Source organism: Furipterus horrens, unplaced genomic scaffold (assembly GCF_987537825.1).
Source record: "Furipterus horrens unplaced genomic scaffold, mFurHor1.1.pri manual_scaffold_2, whole genome shotgun sequence".
Taxonomy (NCBI): Eukaryota; Metazoa; Chordata; class Mammalia; order Chiroptera; family Furipteridae; genus Furipterus; species Furipterus horrens.
In genome coordinates, this window is record NW_028327172.1 from 170917876 (window position 1) to 170934758 (window position 16883).

General features: G+C 37.7%; 1 protein-coding gene across 1 annotated transcript; it reads right to left on the minus strand.

Moving 5' to 3' along the window:
- Window positions 1-1189: 1189 nt before the first annotated feature.
- AREG (amphiregulin) lies at window positions 1190-13769 on the minus strand. The gene is made up of 6 exons (XM_090268109.1): window positions 13495-13769; window positions 11972-12202; window positions 8399-8585; window positions 6280-6432; window positions 4145-4256; window positions 1190-1444 (listed from the first exon to the last, which is right to left on the minus strand). The coding sequence occupies exons 1-5, from the start codon at window positions 13553-13555 to the stop codon at window positions 4163-4165; spliced, it is 726 nt and encodes a 241-aa protein (XP_090124235.1). The 5' UTR covers window positions 13556-13769; the 3' UTR covers window positions 1190-1444; window positions 4145-4162.
- Window positions 13770-16883: the final 3114 nt, after the last annotated feature.

Here is a 16883-nt window from a genome sequence, read left to right on the forward strand (position 1 = left end):
CCTCCTATGCTATAGGGGTTGGAGCCCCATGCACTTGTCACTACAGGGCAACCCTTCTCACCACGCTGTGGCATTTTGTGTGGGGGCAGGGATCCAAGATAGATTTTTGCTGTTTACTCTCCGCTGAGAGACTGGGAGCTTCTTCCTCCATTCCCACCCACTCCAGCCCTCAAAGTCCAGGGCAATGGGGATCTGCCTTCCCCAGTGTTAAAATCGCAAGCTGATGGGTTTGGTCTGCAGCTGGGGGTGCTCCCCAGGTGTTTCTCTCCTCCCCTTAAATACAGGTGTCTGTGCTTACCACTGTCCCGCTGCCATCACCGCAGCTGCCACTGCCAGCACAGCTTGACCTCTCCACCCTGGCTTTGCCCCTCCTACCCACCTGGACAAGCACAATTTCTTTATAACTTCATATGTTGGCCTTCCATGTAGCTTTATTTTCTGGAACTTCTGGTTATTTCTGGTGTTTCAGTAGATATATTCCTTCTTAGTTGTGGAGGGAGATGGAGCGTGTCAGTCTAGGCCTCCATCTTGGCCAGAAACCTCTCCTCACATCTTTTGAAAGTTGTTTTGCATGCAGGGAACCTAGTTGCCCAGCCAGGAACCAGACTGCAAGTCAGTAGATAACATTAATGTTCTTGAAAGACCACCCACCACAAATACACATGTATTTATTTAAAATGTAAGAAAGTAATGGCAAGGGTAGGGAAGAGAGATATTGGTTTTAAATGCTTTATATATTTATGTCATAATATTAGGGAGAGAAGTCTCAAATCTAAATACTTCCTGGTTCTCTTGAAATCCCACCTATTTTTGTCTCCTTTTTAATGGTGATAATAATGATGAGCAGTGGATTTTCTTTCTTTCATAGTATGTGTGTCTACTATAACAGAGAGGCAGCACTGTATGTTGATTTTAGTGACTTTTAGAATTACCAGGATTTGTAATATATTCTACATGGAATAAGAAAGGCCAGTTTGAGATATTAGTATTTGTGGGAGAACTAAGTGACTCAGGTATATAATTTTCCCATTAAGAGTGCTTTCTAGGAAAAGAGAGTTTTGAAAATTAATATAAAATGGTAAAAAAAAAGGCGAGAGGAGAGAAATTCCTTTTAAAATCATCACTTACGTGTTGGGAGAAAAAAACCTAGTCTTGCAATCTCAAAACTAATATTCAAACTCTCAATCTGTTTGATTAAAAAAGTTTAATGAGCTGTAAAATAAATACACTTCCATTAAATAATAAATAAATTATTTACAACTTGAAAAAATATTTTTTTCTCTCCATGCATCTTTATGTACAGAAATAAGACAACATAAAAAGTGACAATTGAAAGTTTGAAACCATCAGAATAAAAAAAAGTTCTGTTTCCTTATGATCCATTGAAAAGAGGAACCAAATCATCACTCATGATTGTGACTTGACAGTGACTCCAGTCTGATACCTGTTCAAAAATAAAATAGTGTTAGAAAGAAGCTGAATTCCAACCTAGCTTTAAGAAAATGTCAAAGGATCAGAATTTCTGTCAAATTTTTTTTCTAAGATCTCTTATGAAAAATGATGTGAGGTTTTCAGGGACCAAATATCATTTTGACTTGAATCCTTCTTTAGGTTGCATGCATACTTAGGTAGAAGACTGCATATATGTAAACCTGTTTCATCAAAAAAAAAAAAAAAAAGGCAACAACAGTCATGATAACGAAATCTATGCAGTGGACATAATTAAAAACAAAGATTAAGTGGCTCACTGCATTTATGTTATACAGTTAATTTAAGATAATTAGTACCAAGGGCATAATAATAGTAGCTACCAGTTAATAGGCAGCCACTATGTGCCAGCACAGCACATTCATTTCCCTAAAATCATCTGGGACCTACTTGGGAGGAGGTAGAAGAAGGTAAATGGGGGATAAATGGTGATGGAAGGAGACATGACTTGGGGTGGTGAACACACAATATTTGTGTTATGTATTATAGAATTGTATACCTGAAATCTATATAATTTTGTTAATCAATGTAACCCCAATAAACTTAATAAAAATAAAAAATTAAAATTAAAATCTCAATTACACTAAGTAACCAAAACTCTACCCTTATTCATGTTGGTGGTCTTAACTTCAGCACATTAAGCTCACACATTAATAAGTTTCATGCAATAAGTACCAAGTATAGCACTGCCATGGATAAGTACCCATTCCATGAGTTATTGAGCTTGTCTGTAATAGTCTCAGAACATAATGCCTGCATTTAACCAATGCTAAATGTAGTGGTTTCCCAAGCATCTAGAATGTTAAAGTGCAAATACTGATTTAGTCAATTTAGGATTTGGTTTAGGAATATGCATATTAAGCATGTCATAGAATTCTTAAACCCATCAAAGGAAGAAAATCTATGACTTAAAAATGTGACACCTTTCCTGAATGTCTGAGGAATTAGAGCTCTTTCTTCTGACTGACTTTAAGTGTGGCTTTGAACTCCTTGCCTTCCTCTTCCACTAGAAGTTTGCTTCATTAGCTGTTTACTTTGTTACCAACCAAATATCCCTGTCCATACCTTCCTACCCTCTCACTACCAACATGTTCAATTCTTCCTCTTTACAAAAATTTAAAAAATAAAAACTACAATAAATACTTTAACCAAGCTCCCTCAAATTTGTACCTCCTTCTCCCTTCCTACTCCCTTTCTTTAAAAGGACTTTCAGCCATCTGTTTCCACCTCACATTTGTAATGCAAGAACTCTGACATCAGCTCTTCATCATGTGAGCTGAACCTACCATTTTAACCTAATCTCCCTTAACACCCATTTGAACTTGGCTATTTGTCACAAGTTTCTAAAATGCTCTACTGCATCTCACAGCATTAACCTTCCTCTTATTTCATAATTGCATGTCCCAATCTCATTAGTTCTTTAAGCCTCACTTCCAATGCCACCCTATATTTCCACCCTTTCCTGCTCTCTAAATGCATTCTACTGGATTCCTTATACCCTCATTGGAAACTCCTTATATACCATTGGTTCCTTTCCTTTAAAAAAAATTTAATAGCTTATTTTTTATTGTATTTTTTTCATTACCATTTACCCCCCTTATACTCTCTTCCACCTCCACCCACCTACCCGGGAGTCACCAAATTGTTGTCCATGTCCATCAGTTCTTTCTAATTTTTTTCTCAACCCCTCCATCCTGAACCCCCACCCCTGCCAAGAGCTGTAAGCCTGCTCTCTGTAAGTCTGTCTCTGTTTTGCTTGTTAGTTCAGTTTGTCCATTAGATTCCACATATGAGTGAAATCATGATATTTGTCTTTCTCTGACTGGCTTATTTCACTTAGCACAATGTTCTCCAGGTCCATCCATGCTGTCACAAAGGGTAAAGTTTTCTTTTTTATGGCTGAGGAGTATTCCATTGCATAAATGTAACATAGCTTTTTTAAAAATTAAGTTAATTGAAGTGACATTGGTTAATAAAATTATATACGCTTCAAGTGTACAATTCTATGATACATCATGCATATATTGTATTGTGTGCCCACCACCCAAAGTCAAGTCTTTCATCACCATATAATTGACCCTTTTTACCCTTTAATATCCCTCTCCCTCCCTTCCCTCTCATAACCACTATGCTGTTGTCGGTGTCTACATATTTTTGTTTGTTTTTCTTGTTTGTTCATTTGTTGTTTTCAGTTTTATATCCCACATATGAGCAAAATCATACCGTTCTTGACTTTCTGTCTTAGTTTGCTTAGCATGATTTTTTCAAGGTCCAAAGAGGATGTAGTAGAGCTATACAATGGAATACTACTCAGCTATAAGAAAAGATGAAATACTGTCCTTTGCAATAACCATTGGTTCCTTTTTTATGACACATGTTTTACTTCACCTAGTATTCTGGTTCCTTATCCTACTGTCTATCTACTAACCATTAAGTTCTTTGAGTAGAGGATCTATGTCTCCAAAATCTTTATATCCATATAATACTCAGGACAGAGTCCTTTGAACTTTATCTCATGCTCAATGAATAACACTTTAATGTAGCCAGTGTTCACAGTGTATCTATAATTAACATTTACTTTCCTCATTTTTCTTAATAAATGCTACACTTTCAAAAGTATAGAATATGACCTAAAGATATCTTTTAAAGCACAAACCTGTAATATTACCTTCATTTATGCTAAGGCATGTACATTTCCATTCTCTTGTCGAAGTGTCTCTTGTTCTTCAGCTTCTCCTTCATATTTCCTGAAGTTTCGTTTTCGAAGCCTACAGAAAACAAAACATTCTACTGTCATCAAAGTTTTATTTATCCATATATTAATTGGAATTTTCATGAGTATAGAGAACTCCTTTTTATGAGTACTGATAGACCATTACACAATATACTCTATATCAAACCAAAATCTAAACCCAACTATAAATTACCACCCATATTCTTTTTAATGGGATGTTCATGATGTCTTTATATAAACACATTTCCGGAGTACTGATATTTAAATAAATGTGCCTTGAGATGCAAACCTTCAGAAGGCATGGAACACACCAATATATGTTATTTTTAAAAATTTAGCACAGTTACCATTCACAAATGTAGGAAGAAGATAGTGTAGTTTTATAACAGAAAAATTTTATTCTTGAACAAAATAATTTAAATGATTAATTTTTTTAAAACAAGCTTACAAAACAACTTGAGTTTTATTTATTTCTAAATATATTAAATACTCCCTTTTATTTATTGGTACTTTCTATTAAAAATAACTCAATGGTTTAAAAGTCTTGGGGTTGTAGAAACAATTCTATTTTTAGTAGATCTTTAATTCATTCACTAATGTTGTTAAAATCATAAGATCTTTTGTGATGTTTGAGAAAAAATTCACTTCAATTATAAAAAATAGCAATTGTGACTTAAGTTAGTGTTTGTTATGTATTTCAAATATAAGGACAATATAAGAAAAAAGGAGAAAAGCCACTACTTAGTTTTAAGAGTGCCAGCATGATAAACTTTTTCCCTGTTTTGCCAAAGGGTTATTCAATATTTCAACTTGAATAATTACAGGTTTAAATAATTACTTCAAAACATCTTCTTTAACTGGCAATGTTTTTTCTTCTATCCTTCCATATCAAATAATAATGGTTTGTCTGAAGGTATCCTCCCTAAACACATCTGCATATTTACCTTGAGGTACTAACAGATCAAAATCATTTCTAGGGTGTGCAAAACAAATTTAAACCACATATCAAACTTTATGTGCATCATAAAAGAATTTTATGCACCATTTTATTGTTATCTGATCTGTATTTAAAATATTAGTAAACAATGGCAGAAGATATCCCCTTGTTTCCTGAATGGCAAGAGTGGCTGATCATGTACACAGTCCAGTTGTTAAAGTAATTTACCAAGACTTAAAATTAGAATAATGAGTTTATTGCTTTTCCCAAGCTCTAGTAGCACATGAGTCATTACAGAGCTATTCACACCCTCTCCCAACCTCCTTACTTCACTGACTTCTGTTTGACAGACAATGCCATTTTGACATACCCACCAGTGTCTGTAAGCTGAAACGGTCTAGTTCTAACATTCATTGGACATGAAGTGAAGTATGTGATCTGTTATTGTGAGCACAGGGAAGATACTGCAGGAGCAGAACAGTAATAGAATTGTCCCTGCTTCCTACACCATACCATAATACCCTATGGAGGAAATGTTGTTTTTATTTTTTATAATTGAGTTCCCATATTAGATTTGACAATAACAAAATAAGCATAAGCTTTAAGTGAATTAGTACCATGCTATGAAATTCCTCATTCAGAATTTTGCATTCTAAAAAATCAGAAGGCATATCTTTTCTTGGATCCTGTTTTGAAGCTCTTTGTTATTTTTAGTACCAAAGCAGTATTTTTGACAATCTAGTATGAACTAGGCCTTATTTAGATTCTGGAAAGCTTGCTTAAGCTTAAGATATTCATAGAAGATATCAACACTCTTAGAGTTTAAAGTAGCCATGTGTAGAAATATGACATGAAACAAACCATCAATTTTTAAATTAAAAAAATTTTCTAGATTTTGTGAAAAAGGCCTTTACATATTAAGTTTCAATGCTGGTCAAAGTAAATATAAATTTGGGCCACATTCTGTGATCTTGGTCAATGAAGTGTAAGGATATGACCAAAGATTACATGTTGCCAATAGAATAATTTATTTAAAATATGATAGTACATTGTGATAAAAAAAATACTGAAATTAACCTGGCATTATTTTATGAGAAATTGTTAAGTATGCCATACTTACTTCATTGAAATAACAATAATAACTGTGAAGCCCGTGGCTGAGATAAAGGTAATTATGGCTGTTAATGTAATTTTTGATAAATCACCGTCAACCATACTGTGAGTCTTCATAGACTTTTCGCCACACCGTTCACCAAAGTAATCCAGATGACATCTGTAAATAATCCACACTCCAAAATTATCATAACTAAAAACATTCTATATATTTTAGGTTTATTTTCCTTTTTTAAAAATTTTCATATTGTTTATTATAAATATAGAAAGAGTAATTTAAACATATTATCAAGATACTTATTTGATGATCTTAATGATTTTCAATATTTATGAACAGAAATGAAACAAAATTATATTAGAGTGTATAATTATAGTATAGATAAGAATTTCTTTCAGTTTTTTAAAACTTTTTTTATTAGAGTTGTTCTACCTTTTCCCCCACCCTGCCCACACCTTCTCCCAGAGTCAATCCCCACCCAGCTGTCTGTGTCCATGGATCATTTATACTAGTTCCTTAACTAGACCCTTCCCCTTCTTACCAGGCCATAGCCATTTAATTATAGTATTAAAAAAATAAGTCATGCCATATACGAGAGGGGACATACTCCCAAAACAGAATTTATTCATAAAAAATCGTGTATTTATTTTTACATGTTTAAACTTCAATCACCTTCAGATTGCTCTCCATTTGATGCAATACACCTATCAAGACCATTTTTTTCCACTGCTCAAAACAGTTTTTAAACTCATCAATTTTGATGGTTTTTAGTGCTTCTGCTGTTTTTTTGTTTCACCTCTCCCACATTGGCAAAACGTTTCCCTTTGAGGATGTTTTTCATCCAGGGAAACAAAAAAATGTTGCTTGCAGTTAGATGGGTGAATAGGAAGGGTAGGTTATAGGGTCATGCCATTTTGGGTCAAAAACTGCTGAACACTCAGCGCAATGTGGGCAGGTACACTTGTAAATCACCCATCATGAAATGGGCAAATATTTTGAAAAAGCCTTAAAAAAAAAAAAAAATCACTGAAGTTTCTCACAGCCTCTCACAACACCACCAGCTGGTACACTGATACAGATCAGTTCCTAGAACACTCACCTAGCAGGGAAAGTCTTACTACAAGGGGCCTGCCCTCCAGAAAGTAATTTTGAGTTTCGGTTTTGGTCCCCCTCATATTTATATTTCAAAATAATGAGACATAGAACACAGTTAAGCCAAAGATCTATCTATTCAGATAAGAAGAAGTTGAGATTATTTTTATTCTTTGTGCTCCTTTTATGACCAACTGAGGAGTTTAGTGACTAGTTATGCAGCTAATACATTCCACTATCATTTCATGTTCTAGAAGCTTTTAGGGGGAAGGACAATAGAACAACATTTTGTGAAAAGTGTTTTTAAGAACTTTAAAAAAAAGAGGTTTTGTAAAATATAGTAGTCCCTCTTTATATTGCGGTTCACTTATTACGGCCTCACTGTATCGTGGGATTTTTAAAAATATTATATTTAATTACTTACCAAGGATTTTTTTGCTATATCACGGGATTTTGCGGTACTGTGTGTGTATGTTGTTAAAGTTATGTAGGTTTAAGAGTGTAGAATATGTTTAAGAACATAAGTAGTGTTTATAAAAGTGTGGAAAAGGTTAATAAGGGAGTGGGAAAGGTTAATAAGGGACTGGGAACGGTTTATAAGTGTGTGGGAAGGGTTTATAAAGCATTAAAATATATATAAACACTAAAATAAATGTAAGGTTCCTACTTCGTGGATTTTCACCTATCGCGGGGGGTCTAGAATGTAATACTTGCAATAAGTGAAGGAATACTGTATATGTTGTAAAATGATGGTTTATACTACTGGTCAGCCAACTACAGCCCATGGGTCAAATATGGCCATTTCCCAGGTTTTTGAACACTGTGCAAGCCAAAAATAGTTTTTACATTTTGAGCGTTTACATTTTAATTTGTAATCTTGACACAGGAAGTTTAAAATATTTCATATCTGGTTGGTCCTTGAAGAAAAGGTTTGGAGACCCTTGTTTTATACACTGGAAAAAAAAAAAAGGTTTTCACAGCTAGGTGTTTCAGACATATTGAAATACAAAATTCTACATAATTTAGCAAAACTTACTTGCATGTTACTGCTTTCATGTCCTCTCTATAGATGCATTCTCCATGAATGCAGAAATTTTTAAATTTTGCACCACATGGATTTTTTTTTTTGTTTCCTTTTTTTCTTCCTTGCTTCTTTCTTTTGACTTTACCTGTAGTAGTTTCACTTTCTGTTTTATTTTCCTTGGGCTTAACTACCTGTTCAACTAAAAAAAAAAAAAAAAGATTTATTGACAACAATCTCTTCATCTTCAATATCATTTTGGACACATGAGAGAAAGAATCCTAGCATCTGAGAGCTCATGGGAAAATACCTATATTTGCCTCATTATTTAACACAACTCATACACAATAATAGGACAAAAAGAATATCTGTATTGTGTGGCCCTTATAAATCAGAACCTCTTTGTCATTTCATTAGCTTAGAAACACATTTTGAATTTATCTGTATCAATATAATTATTATTAATAATATGAGTTACCTAAGAAGATCCATGAAATATTTAAGACAGTTCTCAAATTTCTGGTACATACCAAATTCTTGATAATGAGTGTTAATTAAGTTAAACCCAAATCACAGTGAATTGTATTGCTCCCCAGTTATGCAGATGATATAGATGAGCACACTGAAGTTGAGTAAAGATAAATAATTTGCCCTGGGACATGCAGCTAAAGGAATCAATTCTGGGACATTAAAGACATTATTACTCTACTACACTATGTTTTCTCTTGAAAAATTCAATGACATTGATTGAAGTGGGACATGAGTATATTTGTGGATTTTATATACTCTATTGGTCCAGTGCTCACTATTATGATTGCAAATTAGTGTGCATTACCTGAGGGTAGAAAAAACTAAAATTTACACATTGTTTCATCAGTTTTCTCCAACTCTCAGGTTACAATGAATTATAATTAATTGATACCTTCTGGGAGTTCATTTCTGTGGTCAATCTATTTGAAAAATTAGGAGGGTAGATATATTTGTACTTGATACTTCAGAGATTCAGCATTTCTTCATATCCACAGAAATGTTATTCAGTGTTATAGTTATTCAGAGTACAGTTTACTTGCATGCTAAGTACAGGAAGAAGGAGTTTCATGTTAGAGCTGTGCGTTTTTGTTATACTAATCCCTGAACAGGTCTATCTGAACAAGTATTTAGCAAACAGAGCTCAATGAAGAGAGGCAAATATAATGTCATAATGTCATTAATTATAGTGGTCCTGCAGTATCCATTAACTAGAAAATATTAGAAACATAGGGAAGGGTATCAAAGGTATAACCCTGTGATTAAGAAAACAATAAATAAATATAAATATGTTAGCAGGTTATTGTATCAACGTTAACAATAGTCAAATTAGGAGCAATGTTTAATAGATAATTATGCAATTTTTATATTGAAACTTTCTTCTGATGATGAAAAAAGTGCCACAAGTTACAACAAGTCCTCTAATAGATACGTTTTAAAGACTATCACTGCATTTTATCAGACATTCCCAGATTTGGCAAAGGAAATAGACATACAAGTCTAGGAAGCACAGGGAGTCCCAAACAAGCTAGACCCAAAGAGGATCACACCAAGACACATCATAATTAAAATGCCAAAAGTTCAAGAGAAAGAGAGAATCTTAAAAGCAGCAAGAGAAAAGCAGAGACTTACCTACAAAGGGGTGCCTATAAGACTCTCAGCTGATTTCTCAAAAGAAACTTTGCAGGCAAGAAGGGACTGGCAAGAAGTATTCAATGTGATGAAAAGCAAGAACTTACAAACAAGATTACTCTATCCAACAAGGCTATCATTTAGAATGGAAGGGCAGATAAAGTACTTCCCAGACAAGGTAAAGCTAAAAGAGTTCATCATCACCAAGCCCTTATTATATGAAATGTTAAAGGGACTTATTTAAGAAAAAGATCAAAACTATGAACACTAAAATGACAACAAATTCACAATTATCAACAACTGAATCTAAAAAATAAAAACAAAATCCAACTAAGCAAACCAGAATAGGAACAGAATCATAGATATAGAGAGCATTTGGAGGGTTATCAGCTGGGAGGGGGAAGGGGGAGAAATGGGGAAATGGTGTAGGGATTAAGAAGCATAACTGGTACAAAATAGACAGGAGGAAGTTAAGAATAATATAGGAAAGGGTGAAGCCAAAGAACTTACATGCACGACTCATGGACATGAACTAAGGGGGATGGGATTGCTGTGGGAAGGCAGGTACTGGGCAGAGGGGAGCAAAGGGGAAAAAATTGGGAGTACTGTAACAACATAATCAATAAAATATACTTTAAAAAATTTTAGACAGACACAAATAGTCACCATGCTGAAGTGCCACGATAGACATTATTAATCCCTTGGGTTTAATAGCCTTTCAAAGGAGTTCAACCAACACTTCACTCTGTTACACAATGCATTCATTGCAATTTTAACCACTTGCCATTTTCACCAGTAACAATTTATTTGGCCTTTGAAATGTTAACAACTAGAAACATCTTTAAAACAACAGTTTCTAGAATTTTAGTGGCCTAATATCATTCCTCCAAAAATAAGAATTATAAATAGACCATTTTCCCACCATACATAAAAGTACAAGTTTCAAAGCAAGGAAGTAAAGTGGGTTGCTCACTAAAGCTTTTCTCACTTGTCACTTAAGCAATTCCCTTCCCTATGGTATCATCCACCCTCCCTCACCAGTTTGGGGAGCCAGAGAGATGGGGAGAAGTCAAGGAAACTAAGGTCAGGAGAGAAGAGGCCTTATGTCCTGTCTCCACAGTTAATGATACTAGGATATTTAGATCTGATTTATCAATGACCTTGTCTTTCTTCATTTTAAGCAAATGGTCTTTCTTAAAGATCATATAACAACAAAAGAGGAGGAAACCATTAGTCACTATTATTGAGCTGATAAATAGGATTTGGAGTTAAATTGTGATTCTTGTGATATAAAATCCATGCATATCTGTCCTTTAATATTTCCAGAAGATATTATTATTATTATTACCAGTTTCTCAACACCTAGTACTTAGGCTAAAGCCCAGTTGCTCCTTCCCCAATCCTTCCTCTGTTCCCTTGCTTGTGTTAGAATGCAGTTCTTTAGGGAAGAGTTGTGATGGGAGTGGATAGAGGAGCTGAGATATAGAGTAGATAGGACTGACTGATGTGTACGTCTTTCTCTCATAATGGGAGTCATGAGGCACCATGGGAAAGAGTGTAGTATATGGAATCAGACAGATTGGAGTTCTCATTCTGGCTCATCTGCTTGCTGGCTGTGCAACCTGGGGCAGGACAGTGAACCTTTTCAAGCTTCAATTATTACACCTGTAAAATGGTATTTCCTATTTCATAGAGTTGTTGTGGAAATTAGACTTAATAGACATAAATCATTCATTAGAGATTCAGACCTATAGGATGTGTCTACATATAGCTCTTTCCATCTTAGTTTGTAGCTTACCTAGCAGTATATGCAACAGGCAGACATACCAGAAAGCCACTGGAAGATCCAGGAGTGGCTTTCTTTTGAATTAATTTTGCTCATACAAACATGGATCGTGTAGTCTACAATTTTGCCTTATATCTACTCACCTCTGACTGAATCATCTATGATATAGCCAGATATTTGTGACTCAAAATCATATTCTTCTGCATAGGCATAGTCAATCCCCGAAGACAGTTCACTATCAGAAGGCATCTCACTCATGGGGGACATCTCACTTGTTGAGGTCACCTCAAATTCATCAGCACTGTGGTCCCCAGAAAACAGTTCCCCTTTCCCAGAGTAGGTGTCATTACCCTCTGATCCAGCAGCATAATGGACTGTGGGAGAAAGAACAAGGGAAGAAAAGATAAAGCAGAGCGCCTTTCTCACCAGTCAGCTGCGTTCAGGGGAAATGCTTATCTTCTGATATCAAAGCAGTTATTGCACATGTGCTATTGTGACTGAGTCACTTATGAAAGCAACCTCATGGTTTGCCAACAAGCAAACTCAGCTGTTCCAATTACAGAGCTTCTTTCATCAAGTTTTCTTTTTCCCAGAGTCTACAATAATTTCCACATCAAAAATACTGCCAAATAGGCAAATTAATCTAACATACATAACTACTTAATAGATATTGTCTAAATATACCCATCTCTTCACATACCAAGTGCATTTGTGTTGCTCAAATGTCACCAGGTTCTAGATATATCAGATTTCCTTAACACGTGCTCACATTTTACAAAGACTATGTGCATAAAATGCAAAAAGTAATATAAACAGTAGTTGATAATGGTTCTTATTGTCACTGTTTCAAAATGATTGTTCTTAATTGAGAAAAAACTGGGAACTAGATTAAGACTTGGATCCCGGAGTACCAAGCCCCTGGTTTATCCTTTAGATCTCAGTAAAACAGTGATGCTTGTAAACTTCAGCCTGGGACAGCCCAAGGTCCTCTAGCAAGATACCCACAAAATCACTAGGCAGAAGAGAATTTAGGCAGGAGGCGGCACTCCTGGGTCCAGGACTTAAGGACTCTAAGATCTGCGGAAATGACTTCACCTCCCTGGACCTTGGTTTCTCTATCTGCAAAGGGAAGGGTTTGGATCACAGGATCTCTGAGGTCTCCTCCAGCAGGACTGAATAAAAAAGCGCGCAGTTCTCAGGCACCCTTTTCCTGGCCTGGAACATCTGGGACACCTGCCCGCTTTTCTCCTCCTCCCAGGGACCCCGAAGGGGAAGGGTTTTGTTGTTGCGTTTGTTGTTTGTTTGAGAAGCTGCCGCAAAACTCAAGGCCACTATATCGGGATCATTTGGAGGGTTATCAGTTGGGAGAGGGATGGGGAAAAATGGGGAAATGGTGGAAACAAAACAGGGGGATGTTAAAAATGGTATAGGAAAGGGTGAAGCCAAGGAACTTACATGCACGACCCATGGACATAAACTAAGGGGGGAGGGATTGCTGGAGGGAAGGAGGGGACTAGAGGAAGGGGGGCAAAGGGGGAAAATGGAACAACTGTAACAGCATAATCAATAAAATATACTTAAAAAAGAAAAAGAATAAGAACTCAAAGCGACGGCTTTTGCCCGCGGTGCGGGGAGCGCGGGCAGCTTGGAGCCGGGGTGTCCTCACCTGAGCCGAGAATCAAGAGTGACAGCACCACCGGCGCCGGCGGCAGGAGCGGGGCTCTCATTGGTCCCTCGGCGCAGCGGCGGCGTCGCGGTCTCTGAGGCAACCAGTACGAGCGCTGAAGACTGAAGGGGAGGGGGTGGGAGAAGAGGTGGGCAAGAGGCAGTGAGCCCTGTGCTCGCCGGCCGCGCCGGCTGGAGCGCCGCTTGCAGCGCCTGGAGCTCGCCTCGAGTTCTCGCTGTTCCAGCTCGGGCGCAGAGACCAGGCGTGCGAACAAACCCGAGGTGCGGCGCTCACCTGCTGTTTTATAGAGCGGGTGGGGACCGAGGCATCACTGTGACGTCAGGGCCGCGCGGTGGGTGGAGGCAGCCGCCGCCCTAGAAGAGGTTACTACCCCAAAACCACACACGGATGGCGGGTACCCCGCCTACCTCGAGCGTAGAGAGGCACAGCCGCTGAGGGGAAAAGGGAATTAAACCCTTGGCTGCAATCTGAAAAATCCCCACCAGATTTATATTTGAGGGTGGGAGTGGAGTTTGGGGGGGCCCTAGTATCTGACAAAAGTCCCAATTTTTCAAACTCTCTGAAAAACGTCCGTATAGTTGTTTTTAATGTTCCAACAAATAGGGATTAATTGGAAAGGTTTCATAATAAGATGTAAAAGTACTTTATGACCAAGAGTGATTTAATGATAAAGCAATATATTTAACAAGGATCAATGAAATTCATTAAATGACCAGAGAGAGCGAACCTCCTTAGGAGGAGTTGCTTTACATTTGATTGGTGAGCTTGAATCTCAGTCAAGGACGCTTTCCCACCCACTACTATGACGTGGACAGATTCGAACCACCCCCCTTTCCATTGCTTTAGGTGGCCCAGGGCACTCATCAACATTAATATTAACCATTTATTACAGCCAAACTATACACTTTACATATTAAAGCATCTCCTCAATAACCTTGCTTGGTAAGTAGCATCTTTCCTATTTTACAAGGAGGACAAATGACAACTTTGCAAAGCAAGAAGGACTTGACACAGCTGGTCATGGCAGAAGCCAGAGAGATTTAAATACAAGTACACCTGACTAAAATCTCTCTCTACTCTGATAAAGGAATTTAGACTAAACTGATCTTTGAAAAGAGTTTGTGGAAAGAACAATACTTAGCATAAAGGAATAATCTCTACTGTAGCACACTGGCGTTTGGATGAAGGGTGGTGCCCAAGACTGCTTTTCAGTTTTTGTTTTATCCTCACCTAAGAACATTTTTCATTTTTTGCTTTTTGAGAGAGAGAGAGAGAGAGAGAGAGAGAGAGAGAGAGAGAGAGAGAGAGAGAGAGAGAGAGAGAGAGAGAGAGACATCTATTGGTTGGTGCACCCAGACGGGGGATCCCAGACCAATGATCATAGGCATCAGGACCAGGACAGGGGTCGCACTGCCAACCAGGAATGAACGGGCAACATGGATATGTGCCCTGATTGGGAATTGAGGCCTCAACCTTTCAGTTATAGGATGGCACTCCAGCCACTGAGCCACGTGGGCCAGGGCAAGACTGTGCCTTTCAAAACCCAAGATAAAAGAGCCAGCTTTAAAGGCACGTTTAGAATCTAGTAGGGCATTAAATCATGAGAAGTGGGTAAAATGAAAAAGATAGGACTGCTTAATTTGACTAACCTTAAGATAGAAACAAGCCCAGAACTGGATTTTCTTCACTTGAGGGAGAGAGAAAAAGCACTGTTCTGTTTCCTTGTCCTGCAGATACATATGCCTTCCCTGATGGTTCCAGTAAAGCAGCCATTATAGCAATGTGGGTCACAGTGCATGAGTTCTAATTCTGAGAAACTTTAAAAGCTACTTTTTAATGGTATACCACACTGAGTAGGCTTAATAGTACCATACATTTGGCAGAATGAAATAAACAGTCATAATTCATGCCTACTCTCCTATTCAACATTTGTTGAGGGCATATTTTGTGAAACCCACTATCTTTTTTAATGCAGGGGTGGCACTGCCCATTCGAAGGTAAAGCAGGGGCCTGCATTGTCAGCTTTTTTGGCAGATGAGACTATTGTGATTCAGAGATTCAGAGCCTGCCCACAGATTTCAAAAGATAGTGGAAATTTTGTTTACAGCTCAGGCTGTCAGCCTACAGTTTTGCACTTTCTGCTATCACAGTTTTTCATTTTCTTTTAATCCTGTTCTTCCCTTTCCTTATGCTTTCTTCTTAAGGAGGTAAAAGCACTTGTGCTTACCTGTCCTGGAAATGTTTTACTTTGAAGTGAAAGTGGGCTCTTTAGATTGCAAATTGCTTTGTCTTATTCTGATTGGAAATTTATAGGGTGATAATTTGCATTGGTGTGGAATATAGCATAGCATCAGAGGATCACAATGGCTAGTGCTTAGAATGAGCTTGAAATTCAAACCAATTGGATTTTCATATATGAATTTCACCACATGCTGTTACATAATATTTGAAAGACTCAGAGTCCTCATCTGCAAGTAGGAATAAAGATACCTACCTGATGCTAAGCAGATCATTGTGGCGGCAGCCGTCCATCTCGAGAGACGATGGTGTAGCTTCTTAAGAGTCTATCTGCACCGCCGAGAATGGTTGTGCAGTCCGACTCGGGAGTGACACGGTATCTGTCTCCTCCCGTGTTGAATCGACATCTTGCGATGACGCTGGAGTGTCCTCTCCAGTGAAGCTGAAGCTACAGAGCCTGGGCAGGGTGATATGGAGGGTCTGCTGTTGCCCATGCAGCAGACCCCCCCTCTCTTCGCAGCTGAAGGGTCCAAGGGAAAGACGGAGTCAATACAGCTTGGCTTCAGGTGCGCCGCAGGAGTTGCCGGTGTTGACTACAACGTCAAACCGCCTTAGGGACTCCGGCTCCGGATTTTCTGTCGGGGTTTACTCCCTTAGCCTTTCCCCTGAAGAGGTATGCCGCAAGGCAGCGGAGGTTTTTTGGAGTCAGAGTTTTCCTTCTCTGATGTGCCCTGACTGGAAGATCGAACCAGCGACACTTAGCTCGCAGGCCGACGCTCAATCCACTGAGCCAAACCAGCCAGAAGCCTATACATTACCACCTTATAATCTGTACAACTAAGATAGGCATAAGAAGGGTCATTCTAGAGCCTCAGAAACGGCTAAACTGTAATTGTATGTTTATTTTGCAAAAGTCCTAAATGAACTATTAGCAAACAAAGCTTAGAATATAACGTTTTAAATTGTAAAATATAAAGTTTATCCAATGGCATTAAGTACATTCATATTGTTGTAAAACTAGCACCACTTTCCATCTCCAGAACTCTTTTCATCTTCCCAAACTGAAACTCTGTCCCCATTAAACAAGAACTCTCCATTCTCCTGCCAACCATAATTCTACTTCTTGTTTC